The sequence below is a fragment of the Delphinus delphis genome, chromosome 9, assembly GCF_949987515.2.
Source record: "Delphinus delphis chromosome 9, mDelDel1.2, whole genome shotgun sequence".
Classification (NCBI taxonomy): Eukaryota; Metazoa; Chordata; class Mammalia; order Artiodactyla; family Delphinidae; genus Delphinus; species Delphinus delphis.
Window position 1 is genome coordinate 78,950,265 of NC_082691.1, and position 17,552 is coordinate 78,967,816.

The following is a 17,552-nucleotide window of genomic DNA, read 5'->3' on the forward strand; positions in this document are numbered from 1 at the left end:
CCGGACCGGGGCACGAACCCGTGTCCCCTGCATCGGCAGGCGGACTCCCAGCCACTGTGCCACCAGGGAAGCTCAGGGACTATTTCTTAATGACCTAAATCTACAAGACAGAGCAGAGGACATGTACTGGACTGGGTAGTTAAACACAGATAAGTTAAAATAAGTTAAACACAGATCTCACTGGTAAGCAGATTGCTGCCCATATGAGTGAGGACTGGTACACAAAGAGCAAAATGGCCAAGGCAGTGCCATTGGTAAGTGCTGTTGGAAAGATGCAAGATCAAAAATGGGACTCTTCAAGGAGATGGATTTTGCTGGGTTGTTTCAAGGTTCTAAGACTAGATGGAACACTTAGGAAAGGTCTACCAATTTTTTGTAGGAATTCTCTATTCTCGATACAAGTTATATATCTTTGTAAATATAGCAGGAATAAATCAATATTTTTATTATATACATACAATCTGAAATATATTTTCTACTCTTTGTCCTGCCTTTTTACTCTCTTAATGGTGACTATTGATAAAGAGATCCTGAGTATCATGTACCTCATTTTTCCCTTTGTGAAGAACACTTTTTGCATGCTATTTAAGAAATCTCAACCTACCCTAAGGTTATGGAGATAATTTTCTATGTTTTCCTCTAAAAGCCTTATTAGTCTGTTCACATCTAGATCCACACTCTATTTAGAACTGATTTGTGCTTACGGTGTGAAGTAGGGAATAAAGATTCATGTTTTTCTATAAGGATATCCAGTTGACACAGCAGTGCATATTGAAAAGGTTAATCATTCATTACATAGTAATTTTTCTGTCTTAAATCAAGTAACCATATATGTGTGTGTCTGGACTCTTTATTTTCTTCCATAGTTCTCCATCTTTGCATAAATATCTCACTATCGTGATTTCTATGGCCTTATATAGTAGGTCTTCCTACTTGGTATCCCTACCTTTGTTATTGCTCAAGATTGTCTTAACTTTTTTTGTGGTTACATTTAAATTTTAAAAACAGAATGTCAATTAATACACACACAAACACACACACACACCCCAACACCAACCCACCTGGAATTTTGATTAAGATGTCATTGACTCCATAAAACAACTTGGGGAAAATTAACATCTTCACAATACTGAATCTTCCCATTAACATGATATTTCTCACCATTTTAAGGTTTTACCTAATTCTCTCAAAGTTTTTAAATTTTCAGTGTAGATGTTTTACACATCACTTGTTAGATTTACTTGTATTTGATATTTGTTGCTATCATGTTATATTGTTTGAAATTTCATTTTCTGTTGTTTGTTACCAGTTAATAGAAGTACAATTAAGTTTTATATATTGGTGTTGCATGCAGTGACTTTGCTAAACACACTTATTAGTTCTAATAGTCTGTAAATTATTTTCAATATCTCACATGCTCAGCTGAGTTATTTGAAAATTATGATGACATCATTTTTTCCTGCCCAATCTTCATGACTCTTTTTTTCTTTATCATACCTTATTGTAAATAAATAAAGTAAATAAATGCTCCCAGTCCTCCAGTTCAATGTTAGATAAAAATGGTGGTATTGTAGAAGGATTCCTTGTCTCATTCTTTATCTCTAAGGGAAAAACTTTCAATAAGTCATTTTTAAATATGATGTTTATTATAGACTTTTGAAGATATCTTCATCAGAATAAGGTTTTGTTTTTCTTTTACACAAATTGGTATTAAATCCTATCAAATGGTTTTACTGTATCTATTCAGATGGCCATATGATTTCTGAATATCTTTCATAGGTAAAAATAATCTCTCCAGCATCTTGCCCATGTAATGATAAAGCACCTAGCACTATGTAGGGATATATGCAAGAAAATTTAGAGTATGCCAGTTTCATCACCATTTTTGAAATAAATCTAAAATGTTCTTCAAATTTCAGTTCTGATTAAATACATACCAAAGCATATGTCTTTGTTTCATAGGAGCTTTGAGCAGCTAAGTTCCACTGTTGGGATTTCAGCTGAGATGTGTGTGATTCCTTTGTAGGGAAACAGGCTGTGTTGGATCCATTCACATTGCTGAACCTTCTGCCAAACTCAACCGACAAGTATTACACTTACAATGGCTCCCTGACATCTCCTCCCTGCACAGACACCGTTGACTGGGTTGTTTTTAAAGATACAGTTAGCATCTCTGAAAGCCAGGTAATCTTGGAAATTCAAACAAATGAAGTAGTTTGAAGCAATCTTGAAAGAATTATTTTCTAAGCTTTACTATAGAATATCTGTTTTAAAGCACTTGCCGATATGCCTTTGAAGCAGATACACAGTTAAATTATGTGTTATTTTATGTTAAATTATCTTCTTTCCAGCTGGCTGTTTTTTGTGAAGTTCTTACAATGCAACAGTCTGGTTATGTCATGCTGATGGACTACTTACAAAATAATTTTCGAGAACAACAGTACAAGTTCTCCAGGCAGGTGTTTTCCTCATATACTGGAAAGGAAGAGATTCATGAAGCAGGTGTGTATTGAAATATAATTTTGTAGGAGGTAATTGTGGTATAGTGGAAAATATACAAGGCTTTGATTTTTGGAAATATTTTGATTATAGCCTTGTAGCTTTAGGTAAGCACTTTAACTTCTCTGAATCTCAGTTGCCACTTTTATAAAATGGCAATTAAAAATATGTCTTTCCAACATGAATAACCCCATTTTGCAGACAAGAGACACAAATTCAGTAAGGAAAATAATTTTTCTAAAATACATAGTAATAGGTGGCAAAGTCACATACACACCTCCACACTCTTTGTGTCATTTGCCTGAGCTAACAGCTATAAGAGAGGGATGAATAAGGGGTGAGGTGTTCAGAGCTTGGGGAGATCACTTCTGGTTGGGATGACTAGGGAATCTCGGTGGGAGAACCACATTTGACCTGAGTCTTGATGTGTGATTTGGGTTTTAAATAAGTACTCATCCTTGTGCTGGCAGCTCCCAGAGAAGCCTAGTACCTAGTAAGGATTGAAACCAAAGGCACTGAATTATTAATGAATAAAAAGTGAGTCTTTCCCCCAGTTTCTTTCTTTGAAAGAAAAGAAGTTTGTCCTTGTCAAGTCCAGGCGATGGAGAGGAGGGAAAGTCTCTGGAGTCTTTTGAAGCTGACACAGCAGTCAGAAGCCTTTGAAAGTGTCCAGAGGACACAATCAGTTGCGTCTACTGACTTGTTCTTTTCAGTTCACACTGAGGGTGCACTGGTTCATGAAAGAAAGAGTTGAAGTGGCCTTTGCTCTGGGCACTGAAAACCTTTCCAAGTACATGGTCTTCTTTGATCCCTGTCCTGCAATGAATTTTTGGCCGTGTATAATATTAATTCAATAATTGTCTGCTTTTGAAGGTTGGGCATTAAAACAGCATGTTTTTATTGTTTCAATGTGATATTTTGGGGAATTGTTTATCCTTTAACAACAACAGAGCACAAGACAACAGTGAAGAATAGCTGCACTTAATGTGACATTGTTTCAAATTAAATTGCCCCAAAGTGAGGACATTTAATTATATTTCTACCAAAAATAGTAAATACTAAAACTTCCCGTCTGGTAAATAATACACAGTTGATTAGAAAAAAGAAACAGATTTACCCATCTCCTTTTCCAAAATGCAAATGACCAAATCACAAAGTAAATAAATACGATTTTTTGGTCATGTACTTTTATTAGTTATACTTTATTAAAACCCTTCAGTGGCTCCCATTGCTTTTAGAATAAAATCCAAACAGTTTGTCATTACATGGTAGGTCCTATTCAGCACTTACTGGCCTTAGTGCTTACCCCTCCCTGGCCAACTTCCTTCCCTCATCCCGACCTCTATGAGGTCCCTGAAGGGGGCAGACCACACTCTCCCAGGTTGCATGTTCTTCCCTGCTGGTCTCCTCCTTGTTCTTCAAGACTCAGGTAGACCATTGCCTCCACTGGGGAGCCATCTCTGACTCTACCTCCACCCCTACCAAGCCTGGCTCTGGCCCGGGGGCACAGGACTGTGCCCTCGTGAAGGTGCCGTGCCCATAGGGTGCAAGATGAATGATGCTCCTCTGGAGTTCCTCTACGCTGGGCAGCCACACTTCTTAGCAGTTGCCATTGTAGGATATTGTCTGTTTACTTATCTGTCCCCCACCACCGTCTGAGCTCCAAGAAGGAAGTAACTAAGTCTTTTATCACTTTACCTCCTTTGCTGGGCTAAAGTAAAGCTCTCACTCATCAAATAGTCACCAAATGACTGAAAAAATCCATTTGCATATATAATAAAAATATGGCAGGCTATGCTCAATGGGTGCCTCTTGCATCGTTTAACATGTAAACCCTTATGTAAACCCTTCCGTTTTAATGTACATCATTGTTGTTTTTCACAGTTAAGGGATGAAGGCTAAAAATAATAATAACAAAAACAGTAATAGACCAGTGTGTTCAAACAAGCATTGGCCGTATTTTCCTCATTTTATAGTTTGGGAAGCTGATACTGAGTGGCTCACCCAAGTTCATGGAACTGTAAAAGGCTGGAGTCAGTATTTGAACCCAGGTCTTCCTAATTCTACAGACTTTCAAAGCTCTCTCCACTATGCTTTATAAGGGAACATAATTTATGCTTACATAATTTTATAATAAAAACTGATGACTTTAATGACGTGAAACTTTTTTAAACATAGTATTGGCTCTTTTCAAAAACTAGGACAATTGAATTCTTGCATTTTCCATTATGAGTATTTGCATTCACCAAGCACGTATTTTCCATGTGCATACTCCTGTGATTTTTTTTTCCCCTTAACACACTATTGCCCTTCTACTTTCTCGAACTGAATTTGAAAATAAGAACTGAGGATTGCATTTATTTTCAGGATTTAATCTTTATTAAATTTAGTCTGAAAATGTTTTTATTACATGAGCATTGTAAAAAAGGAGAAAATATAGATAAGCACACAGGAGAAAATAAAAATACCTTATACTGTCATTACCCGGAGATAACTGCTATGAGGATTTTGAGGAATATCCTTCTAGGTCTGTCTCTTAAATTCAAACTATGTTATTGTATCTCACAAAAATCAGGCTGTACCACACTTATCTGTTTATTGATTTTGCTTTACTTAATGATGTAAATATATCATTAATCACATTCTTAATTTTATGTACTATTCCATTGTGTAGTCATAGCAACTTATTAAATCAGTTTCTCAGTTTGGGACATTCAGATTATATTTCTATATTTTGCTATTATAAATATCGAACATCCTCATTTTGACCATGAGAAAAGTAAGAGGTGGCATGAAAATTGTTAGAATTCTGCTCTTGGTAAATGCATTGTAGAAAAACATATTTTGCAAAATATCAATACATTATAAGTAATTGCAAAACCCATGAGAGGTCTGCATATCCATGCAAACTTCTTGAGGGTAGAAATCAAGCCTTATTCATTTTTGCATTCATAGGAAAATGCACTCAATGTTTGTGAATGAATCCATATTTTACCAGAACTTCAGTCCTCTATTTTTGCATTTTTACCTAGCGTTGCCATTTATTAAAAGGCATTTATTTTTGGCTTCAAGGAATGGGCGGTGGCTCTTCTAAGAATCACAGAATTTAATGGAATCATCTGGTCTTGAAGGAGTTAGTACCAGCTGTCTCTTAGTTAATGAGAAATACGTGTCAGTAACCATACAAACATAACGTGTGTGTAGAGGAGGTGAAGTCCAGGTTTGCCCCCTGCCTTCCAGGCAACAGATGCCTCCCTGCTGCCCTCTTATCCCCCTAGCAAGGCTCTCCACCTAGAAGCAGGGGCCTCCTGACGCACAGTAGGAAAGAGCTGGGTCTTTTAAAGCCCAGTCGACTTCTGGTTTCAAACCGCAGTGCAAATACTTATTCGTTATATAAAAATTGTCAAGTTATTTAATTTCTCTGAGCTCAGTTTCCTCACCTATAAAATGTGAGTTCAAAATGGCCACCTTGTAGGGTTGTTGTGAGGTTTAAATGAACTAAAGTTTGCAAAGCAGTCCATTCCCTTGAACATAATATGCTCCAGACCCATAGCTCCTATTACTGTAGTGTATGTGTTTGTGTGTATGTATACACTCATGTATATATGTGTGTGTATGCATTTATATATTTGTATATATAGAATGGGGCAAGCTCTCACTAGTACGGCGTGCTATTCAAGTTTTCCATGCTTAAGGCTTTTGTTTGTTAAGTAGAATTATAAATGCACTTTAAATCTCATTTGCTAGCATTGTAATATTATTTAATGCAAACTTTTTTAAAAAAAACCATAAAATATAAAATGCTTTTCAAGGCAGGGTAGCATGAAAAGAGTGTCTTCATAGCTTAGTGTTGTATTTGAGCTATGAGAAATTTTCTGTAGTTTCCTGAAAAATGTCATGATGCATTATGCATCAGTAGACCTACCTTCCTGAAGGTCAGTAGTTGTAAATAGCATTCATTAAGGTCACATGTACATTAACTCTGTGCTCTAACCATCTGCAGAAAAGTGACATGGAGATTATTTACTTCATGGAAGATTATATGTTACAAATTGAACTGTTGACGAAATCACTGTGTGTTCCTCGAGAAGATTGACTGAATTAGGTAGAATTCGAAAAATTTCTTTTGGTTATTTAAAGGGAATGGCATATAATCATTGAGAAGTGCAAAGCAGTGATAGATCATTTCTAGTTATTTGTGGCAATCTTTACATTTGTTTTATTAAGATCTGCTACTCCGTGAGGGGAAATCACAACCTTAATATTGATTGTCTTCTGAGTCTGTCAGTCTTCAAGTTCCTCACGTGGTAGTCATCAAATTCCCTGTCTCAATACTTTTTAAAATGCGGCTCATAAACCTCACACGAGGATGTGGTGGATTTATCAGTGCGCATTCACGGAAGTACTTTTGCCACGGGCTGTGTTAAACGGTACCAAACCTCAAACAATGGGAAATACTGGGTAAAAACCTAGTGACGTTTTCTCTGCCACTCCCCAAGAATCACCACGCTGTCTTTTCACTTCCATCTACATTTTTACTCATAATCCGTGGAAGTAAGACTGGGCCTTCTCCCTGAGGGCATGTGTCCCTTCTCCCAGGATGGGCACATAGAACAGCAAAGGCAGAAGAAAAGTCCTATCTCCTGCCCTCGACCATCGGCACCGACTTTCGTGATTAGCCAATCACGAGACATGTCATAGGGAAAGAGGTGTCATGTTCTCCTCCTTTGTGCTTTTCCTTCATTTACTTCCTTTTCTTTTCCCACTTCTTTTCCTTTTTCCTCATGACACTCAGCGCTTTGCCTATTACTCTTTTGCAATTTGCTCTGCAAGGCATACGCGTTCCTATGTAGGAGGTGTTCACTCTCCAGATCCAGTCATTTAAGTGATGAGAAGGGAAAGGACTTCGTGTGACCTAAGTGTGTGAAGCTTTTACAACTTTTAGTGAGAAAAACGTGTACTTTTGAAAAGCACAACCTAATTTGATCTAAATGGCAGAATTTTTTAAAGATTATTTTGCATTCCTCTGTAAATGGAGTCTAGGATTTGGAAACTAGAAGCACCCATTACATTTAATACCTTACTAAATTTAAGGATTAGAGGAGTGAGTTTCCTATAGGCAGGGATGACACCGTCTTTATTTGTATGTCCAAGAGCACCTGGAACCAAGTAGATGAGAACTGAATGTTAAAAATAAGTTTTTAAGTAAGAACACTTACCACTCCCTTAAAATGGAGAGCACATTCTCATTCTTTATATGTGAGGATCCCTTGCATGTGAACTGAAGCGCTTACTTGTATTCTGTGTGACTCGACGTGGACTCCAGATTTGTCACAGCCTGGCTCATAGCCACAAGCTTGCAGAAACCCGATTCTCCTCCTCCTTGGCCAGTGTTCCTTAAAGGATCAGTAACTGTGATCCAGGTCACGTGTAGCTTGTAGAAAGGAACCAGGGCATGCGATTCATTCCTAAGGAAGGAAATGGGACCTCAACATATGGTAGTTGTGAACTCCCCATAATCAAGGAAATTATATTTTTGTTACTATTTTATTACATTTATTGGTAGCTTGTATTTGGTGTCTGAATATATGTTGATCTGGAAGACACTTCTTGATTTTCAATCCAGATAATGAGCTTTATGGAGTGTATGTCCTTCTAATAAGATAAACTATTTTCAATACAAAATATAATGAAAACTTAGTGCAAATTAATAACTTATTCCATAGTCATTACGCAGCTTTATGTCTGAACACCAAGTAGTGTATATAAAATTAACTAGATTGTTATTTAAAAGATCCCATCCTACCTTATAGAAGGGCAACCCTTTGGCAAGGTCACAGACTATATACGGAAGTACTGGTCTTTCTCTTCAATACATTCTAAAGTATATATCTTTTTTCCATAAAATTCTGTATTTCAGCATCTAAAGATAAGATTCAGCAGCAGCTTTATAACATATTACTAAGCTATGATTATCAATAAGCAAAAGGAATGTTTTAAAAATAAATTTCTAATTACAATGTAAATTTAAACTCTTAAACAAATTACTAATAAGCTTTTACAGAAGTGTAAAGAAGAAAACAAAGGAATGAAAACCTGATGGCAAGGAAATGTGAATTTCTTTTCAGAGTCCTACTTTATATTAATGCTGATGAAGTACCCACTGATTTCTACTATTAAGGCAAGATAAACATAGACGTCTGACCAAAATTGCCTGCACTATTTAGGAAGTAGTCCTTTGGGTATTTTGCAGCTAATAATTTTATGTTTTTCTCAGTTTCTCAGAGTTTTATGTTTCATGTACATGCATAAAACTCTAATGCATTTTAAGATAGTTTCATCTTTGAGGAAGAGATAGTTCACTTTAAGTCATTCTCACTCTGTACAAAGTGGGAGTGATTTTTGAGCAAAATCTGCAAATGATATTGACCAGAATCACTTTCCGTCTTTTAAAAACAGACTTGGGATTCATCAGAATCTAGGCTGAGGCAGTCCTGTTCCTCCACCTGTATAGTTTGTTAGCAGCTTACTTCTGAGATGCTTTGGTGGTCTTCTGCCATCTGGCGGACACTAATAGAATTGTCACTAGATAGAGTAACGATGATGGAGTCTAGACCTGAATTAGAATACATTTTCTTATTCTGAATTCGTGGTTTTGATAACGGAAGAATTGTCCTCTTGTTCCCAAAGGAACACCCCACCCTACATCCTCGATAAACAAAAAATGGTATATAGTTTTAACAGTGAAAACTTCTGTCTCTAACTCATACAAAGTTATTCATATATTGATTTAAAGAGTATATGTGTATATATATTTATGTTTATATATATTTATATTTCTCTGAATCATTCATATACCATTGCTAGCATAGCATACATATGCCAAAATATCTGTTATTAAATACTGTAATAAAATTTGTTTCAATTTATAAGGTCAATTGTTAGTTTTGGGTGCCCTCCCATGTTCACGAGAAAAACTGCAGACTGAGAGAGACAAAAAGGCTTTTTGGTCATATTCTGATGCTGCTGCTTGCATGTTTTCGTTGGGTCCTGGAAATAGTTTTGGCAGTAGCAATGATTGGTTGACTTAAGTAAACTGCGTGGTCTCGTCTAGTGGTTTGTAACTTCTGGTATCCCTTTAAAGCAAAGCCTGGATTCTGTGAGCATAATATGCTCTGCGAGCATAATCTTTGGCCTTAGAGACCTTTCTCTCCCTCTCTTTTGCAAATCTATCTGGCCTATGAAGAGATTATATTCATTACTTTGCTTTATTAGCACAGTATCATGAATTTTGTCATTTTTATCCTCACAGTTAGTCCAAATTATCACATTATGAATGTATTTCAGAAAGTATCAGAGTTTCCTTTCTGATGGGACTACATTTTTGGCATGATTCCCAGCATGGGTTTCAATTCATTTTAAGAAGTCCCTGAATGAGTTTCAGTATATTTTTTCAGCTAAGACAAACAAATCTTCTAATTCCGTGAAATTAATTGCTTAATCTATTTATGATGCCAAAGTGGGATTTTTGTCAGCAGGTCTGAAAAATATTGAAATAATAGTTTTAGTTCTTCTCTGGTTTTCTGTCATAGGGAATTTTTAATTAGTTTAAGGATTTTCAAACAATAAAACGTCTGATAATAGACCGTCTTTTATCATTGAAATTCTCCTCATCCTGAGCTAAGCATATTTGTCAGGTACCCAACAAGTGTAATAAAGACACCATAAACTTGAAGATATACTTTGTTCCTTTATTTTTGAAAATGAATCAGTATGCCAGATATATTCAAGACAGTGTTCTGGGCAATACAGAAATATGAAGCTCTGGTTCTTATGTTTATAATCTACTAAAGGAGTTAAGACATGCAATGAAATGCAATGAAATAATAATAATGCAATGAATAATAATGCAATGAAATAATAATGAATAATAATGCAATGAAATAATAATGAAATAATAGTGGTAAAACAAAACAGACAATTGAAAAAGACAGCGATCACTTCAGCAGAGATCAAAGCATGCATGACAGAGAAGGTTGCGCTTGATCAAGACATTTCCTGAGTGGGAAGATCAGACGTCAACAGATAGAGATAGAAGGTGTCGACTGAAAAAAAATGCACAACCTAAAAGTTGAGCGTTATGTTTTATTCGGCAGACATTCTAAGCACTTCAAGCCCAGGAGACAGGACTCTCAGATCACTCTGAGGGACTGCTCCGAAGAGGCAAAGGGGGAGCCAGGATATATAGGAGTTTTTGCAACAAAGACCAGGAAGTCAGAACATCAAAAGATTACCTACTGTTAATTCAAGAAAACCAGGTATCTCAAGTTAAGGAAGTTAGCATTTTTCTATGTATCGGAGGATGCACGAGTCTGGGCTCACTGAAATCATTCCTTTGATATGCACCTCAGCTGTCTGGGGTCAGTTTCCTGTACACTGTCATCCTGAGTTTCCTCAGGGGGCACTGTTGGGGCAGCTGTAATGTGATGGCTTGACGGCTGCAACATCCTTTGTTTACTGATATGGCAGGCAATATTTTTCATTCACAGAAGGAAGGAAGAAGTATCTCAGATACAGGAAATGGCATGAACAAAAGTGCCACAGTGGGAAAGTGTAACTTTTTACCCTTTATTAAAATACAACAAAAATGTTCACAGAATATGTTTCACTTGTTGAAATCCTAGAGGGTGACAGTTGTATCGATAACTGTACTTTTTTTTTCTCTGAAGTTTGTAGTTCAGAACCAGAAAATGTTCAAGCTGACCCAGAGAATTATACCAGCCTTCTTGTTACGTGGGAGAGACCTCGAGTAGTTTATGATACCATGATTGAGAAATTCGCAGTTCTGTACCAGCAGTTAGAGGGAGAAGACCAAACCAAGCATGAGTTTTTGACAGATGGCTATCAAGACTTGGTAACTATAAAATCAATTGTTTCATGTATTGTAGTTTAATTTTTAGGGTAAGAGCTTAAAATGATTGTATATTGTTGCCTTTCGTGACTTTAGACTTTGTATGAAGCTCTCTAGTGGGGTGAAGGGGACACAGAAGCTATATTTAACTATGTCAGAACTTACAGTGGTTGACACTAGGTTCTTACTAATGTTTTGAATTACGTGGAGACCACAGCTTTGCCAACAGCAACATTGTAGAGTAGACACTTATGGAAGACTTAGAACTGGAGATCATCTAGTGCAGCCTCTCTTTACAAAGAAAAGGACTCAAAGAACAGTTAAATACTTTATGCTCTCACCGTTGGGGAAAGAACTGGGCCTGGAATGTCAGTGCTCTGATACCGTCGTATGTTGTTTCCCCATCATACTGAATCAGCACAAGGGAAATAGAGTAGGGAATAGAGTAGGGGTCTTGAAAGTCCTTTTCTTTGCATCAAATTTCCAAGTAACAGGACTTCCCTGGTGGCGCAGTGGTTGAGAGTCCGCCTGCCGATGCAGGGGACAGGGGTTCATGCCCCGGTCTGGGAAGATCCCACATGCTGCGGAGCGGCTGGGCCCGTGAGCCATGGCTGCTGGGCCTGCGCGTCCAGAGCCTGTGCTCCGCAACAGGAGAGGCCACAACAGTGAGAGGCCCGCGTACCGCCAAAAAAAAAAAAAATTTCCAAGTAACAGATGTGAAGTCAATTGAGATAGAACTCTGGGGACATGAGGCAGGTAATCCTTAGTAAAGGATCCATGTCCTCTTGCTCCCCATCCATGCACAAGAATTAAAGAAAATAAAGTACAGATTCCTTCTGTGACCTGAATATCTCAGTATTAAGCTTTGCCCTGGAAGGGAGGTATTGAGGTATAGCTGAGAAAACCCCTCAAGAAAGCCCCCAGTGTAGGTCCAAGACCTTGAACTCTGAATACAGACACTCACTGGGGTGTCACTCAAGCCCTAGGAACCTGCATTTAAACAAAAGCTGGTGTTGAATATTATATAAACAAAATAATGAGATTTGTAACAACTTTTTAATTCAGATGTCTAGAACAAAGACACTATGAATTGAGAAAGTTGAGGGATTTATGAGAATATACTATTTTTCACTCCATAATGATGTGAAGATAATAATTCTATTTACATAGAAATTTTAAATAAATATTTAAAATACGAAATTTTCTAATACTAGATCTGATTTGTAAAAGAAAAAAAAAGTGTAGTTTTCCAGTATCTCCCTAATTCACAAATATCACAAGTTCAACTTAACAACATTGCATAGAATTTTTTCTCAGGCTAATAAAATATAAATTTTTCTATTGACAAATGAGAAAATCTTTTCTAAGCACCGATGTCTAGCATGTTAGTACTCCTATGAGAATAATACATTTGTACAATTACTGCCACGTTTCTTTTAGGGTGCTATTCTTAATAATTTACTACCCAATATGAGTTATGTTCTTCAAATAGTAGCCATATGCACTAATGGCTTATATGGAAAATACAGCGACCAGCTGATTGTGGACATGCCTTCCAATGACCCTGGTAAGTGACCCCCTGATATGCCTTATCTAAATAAACGAGGCTAGTTTAATTTCTGAATGCATTGGTGCTTTCTCTCTGACTTTATATTCTTTTGGCCAAAAGGCAAAATGATTTCCTTTTTAGTCTGGATCATCAGGTAATTTTGTAAAGCATGGAACTCATTTTTCATGTAGCAGATATGATGCAGCACAATAAGTAAATTTATTCTTAATATTGAAGTTTTCTATTTGTAAAATAAGAACAGCAAAACCTATGGTAACGTCTGTACTGGCCACCAAATGAAAATAGCTAAGTAAATATAAAGTCTTTGATTTTGGAAAATAAAGAGTTGGTTTCATTTGTGTTTATTTCCTCTTTCAGCCCCCAAAGCATTTTGTAGTAAGTATATACGTGATTCAAGAATCATGTGAGGTACTTTGAAATATCTATACAAAGCATCTCAAAAGTTTATCTTAGATATTTTAATCCACTTTTTGTAATTTGGTGGGGGAGGGGGAGCTTTCCTCTTAGATTTGCCAGTATTATTCCATAAAAGCAAACAAAAAAGTTGTTTCTAATTGTATTTCATTTGCATGCATCTTCTCTAAGTATTACAGGAAAATCTTTGATCTCAAGGCATATGCAATAATTGAATGAAGTGCTGACCATCATAATTTGACAATTTACAAATTTACATAACTAAATTAAAGCCTTCCTTTTGTTAGTATAAGCATTTTTAAAGTGATGATAGAATGGAATTATATATGTACATATATGTGTGTGCATATATATATGCATACACATCATGCACATGCATGTTCATAAATATATGCAAACATACATACATACACAAATGTCAATATTCTTTGCTCATCCCTATCATGAGGCTACTCACTGAAATTTTCACAAGTTTTTAATGGCGATGGTTACAAGTGATATTAATTGTAGCGTATTTTACTTTTACATATGGAAGGAAAACTGATGTCTGTTGATTTGCCTTTGTGGTCTCTATGCTGTAGCAGGGCTTTAATCTGTTACAGGCTCATTCATTGATGACCTCATCATAGTTGTTCTCATTAGTTGAACTTTTAAGTTAAAGAATATATGTCAGAGCGTTAGATGTTAGATTATGGATCCTTCCAAACCACAGGCTACAAAACTTGCCAAGATATTTCCCAAGTTAGAGCATTGATGGCTAATGAATATTACTACTTTCATGATGGCAAAATCATTATTTAATAATATTTCTTATAATCTGCCTCATGTCCTGGGTATAACCATCTTTCCTATTGCTTTTATTTAGCATTATTTTTCAAAAGCAGGGTTGTTTTAAATGGAATGTGAGCTCTAAGTCTTATTGAAAGGTGAGTATCAAATTAACTGACCGTGGTTTCACTGTACCATATCATGCCCTTCCATTGAATGTCATCCTTCACCAAAGTTCCCCATATTGATCCACGCCCAAAATGACATCAGTAGCAGTGCACCATTGACCATGTTGGCCAGTATCATATGTGAATTGTTTAAATGTGATATATAAAAATCTCCTCTAATATATTGAATGCATTCACTTAACTTTACTATCTTGGTTTGATTATACCACTCTAATTTCTGAACATAAAAAAATTTCCCAGGAGTTTACAAAAAATAATTTTAGCTATTTATGTTGTACACTTTCTTACTCTAGCCACTGTGCTAAAAGTTTAGACTTTCTGAATTTTTTTGTTTTTTATTTTTGAGAGAGAAGCTTATTGCATATGGAAAAACAGATCAAATGTCTATTTTCTACAGAGGTGATTTCTGAGTGATCCTTTTAGACTGAGTCTATACTGGCACAAAGTATAATGTACTTGTATCATTTGTAGCACTTACACCATTTGTACAAAATAATACATATTATAACTTAATTTCTATTTGTTCAAAGGATCGGGACACCATTGAACTAATGAGGTGCTAGCTTGGACACATCATTTAATCTCCATGGATATCCCAGTCCCTTAGAGCATTTTGTACATGTTTTGGTAAAAGATGGTATTTGATTTGATATTTTAGTATGATATTACTCTTAAAAGCCAAGGGTTAAAAACTTAGTTTATTTCTACCAAAAAGTCCTTTGTCTAAAACCGATTTACCCAAAGTTTGGGCTCTTCCTATTTTTATAAAAAAATATTAGTTCTTTCTTGGAACTCATTCTTTCTGATTGTGAAGACTACGATGGCATTTCAGCCCATATATTTTCAGTTCATTATTGAAATTACATTACCTTAAAGATTGTTTCTTTGGTAAATATATCACAGTAAAAGTCTTGACAGCAGTACTATCCTGTGGTTTAGTGTGATGGTACCTACAAGATTTGTAAATTTTATGATTTATGTGGCTAATATAGATGTAAGTGGCTTTTGAGTTTGCTGCTTATTTCATGGTTTTTATTAGTACCATTTCATCCTGTTAATCATGTTGTTTCATTACCTTAGTAACATTGTAATGTACCCTATTGAATTATTCTATTATTTTGGGTAAGCTGTTTCCTAAATACTGTACTGTTTGTTGCTTTTGTTTAAAAGGAATGAAGGAGATCACTTATAATTGCCCTCATTCCTTCAGTCACAGATTTTAAATATTCTAATCAATATCTGTGAAGGAAAACTCAATCTTCCAAATTGTGCATTTAACTTTGGCTAGTTTGATTAATTTATCACTTGTGCATTTTAATTACATTTGTTGTTGTGTACAACAGTATCACCATAAATTAGTGTCCATTAAATTTATTATAAATCGCTATTTTAAGATAAATGCATAAACTCATGTCCAGAAACAATTTAAATTTGTCGAGGAAAACTTTTTAAGATTAAACAAAATGGATATTCTTTTTAAAAACTTTTTTAGAATTTTTTCTTTTTTATTTGGTTGGAACTAAAATAATGCTCGTTTCTATAATGTAGATCTAATTATGAAATAGTTATAGAGGACATTATTTAAGTACATGTTTTAGGGCCTTGATAATTATATGTGTTAAATGCATGGTGAATTAGATCAACACATTTTCCTGTATTGTGTGCTTTTCATTTGTATAACAATTGTCTTTGTTAAATCACTATATATTGTCCTTATTCAGCCTGTACCATACTACACTACAGGAGTTATTATATAATGATATTTAAAAATCACACTTCAAAGAGATTGCAGTTGACATTGCTTTTGCCTTTTTGCACTGTGAAACTTGGCTTAAAACCTTCAAACAATTAAATAAGCCTTGCTTGCCATCCTACATCAGTGTTGCTTTTTTGTGTTATGGAACGTTAATGTGTGACTAACATGCTCTTTTAGAAAATCTAACATTGCATGTGCCTCAAAACAAAACCAGAACGAACCAATAGGTTTTGTTCTATTATCACATAAATGTGAATTTTAAGTGTTCGGTCAAAAAAATATATTGACAGTCTTCACTATCGGACTTTTTGTATCCTTCATGGAGTCTGTTTTGATGAAGTGAGAAGATTCTGTAAACCAGTATAATTTTTTATCTGTTTAATATATGTGCCTGAGTCAGACCAGTGGCCACTAAAACATTAGTTCTTATTTGCAAGAAAACAGCAGGCCAAAGTGTACCCATTCTGAGACCTCATGCCAATCAGCAGCGCTAGACCTTGAGTGCTATGAGCTCTCAGACCAGGATTATGGCTCGGATTCTCCAGGGAGATAGAAACAACCTTTCAAAATTATTTTATTTCAAAATTGTTCTGAAGAGGCTCAGCAAAACACTTCTAGATTATTTGGGGCAGGGCTATTAACGTGTTCCTGGGCAACCCCAGAATTTCGGTCAATGCAAATGATCTGAGTCTAGTAGGAAACCAAAATGAAGATCCTTCAAAGTGGGTTTTTACGTACCAACACGAAGGCACCCATACTTGGGTGCTATATTCACCCATGAGTGTGCCATGAAATAAAGAAGGGTGAAAGCGCTGCTTGGACCCATAGGTTCTGCCCCTAGGGCCTGAAGGGGCCCAAAGGAAACTTCTTGCTTCTTATTGCGGTAAACAGCAAAGCCAGTTATAGTAGAACTCACTGATCCTGATACTCGTTAGAGGATATGATTGAGTAGAATTATGTATTTTAACTTAATAGGAAACATAATCTATACAGTTAAGTTATGCTCTGGTCAAACGATAAAAATTAATCAAATGCAATACACACAGAGAGTACTGAAAGAAAAGAAAATCAGTCCTCAATGTAATAATTATATACACCCCACCCCAACCCTGACAATAAATAAGAGAATTATCTTTGCTCATTAAAAGTATAAAGTTAGGTGAAGTTAGACCAGTTTTTAAAAACACTTCTGTAAGAACGTTGAAGAGAATGGACTCTCACTGAGATGTTTTTCGGTAGCCTCTTAACAGAGAAAAATCTGTATAATATATATATATCACTTAACAGGCATTTAATTATGATTTGCCCTTATTAATGTTAAAGTATTTTAAAAGTACATGAAAAGGATACATAAGGATACATAAAATTATGTATTGTTTTACATGCCGAAATGGGAGATTTTTACATGCATGAACTTCTCTAATTGTAGTTTTTTAAAAATCATAT

The 17,552-nt window shown here is 35.7% G+C and overlaps 1 protein-coding gene across 2 annotated transcripts in view; it reads left to right on the forward strand.

The window, feature by feature from the left end:
• Positions 1-17,552, forward strand: part of PTPRZ1 (protein tyrosine phosphatase receptor type Z1) — a 162,764-nt gene that overhangs the window by 97,836 nt on the left and 47,376 nt on the right. For both annotated transcript variants that reach the window (XM_060020798.1, XM_060020799.1), the window contains exons 7-10: positions 2,027-2,184; positions 2,352-2,502; positions 11,229-11,413; positions 12,851-12,977. In XM_060020798.1, the coding sequence (XP_059876781.1) occupies positions 2,027-2,184; positions 2,352-2,502; positions 11,229-11,413; positions 12,851-12,977 (621 nt within the window). The remainder of the gene's footprint in view (positions 1-2,026; positions 2,185-2,351; positions 2,503-11,228; positions 11,414-12,850; positions 12,978-17,552) is intronic.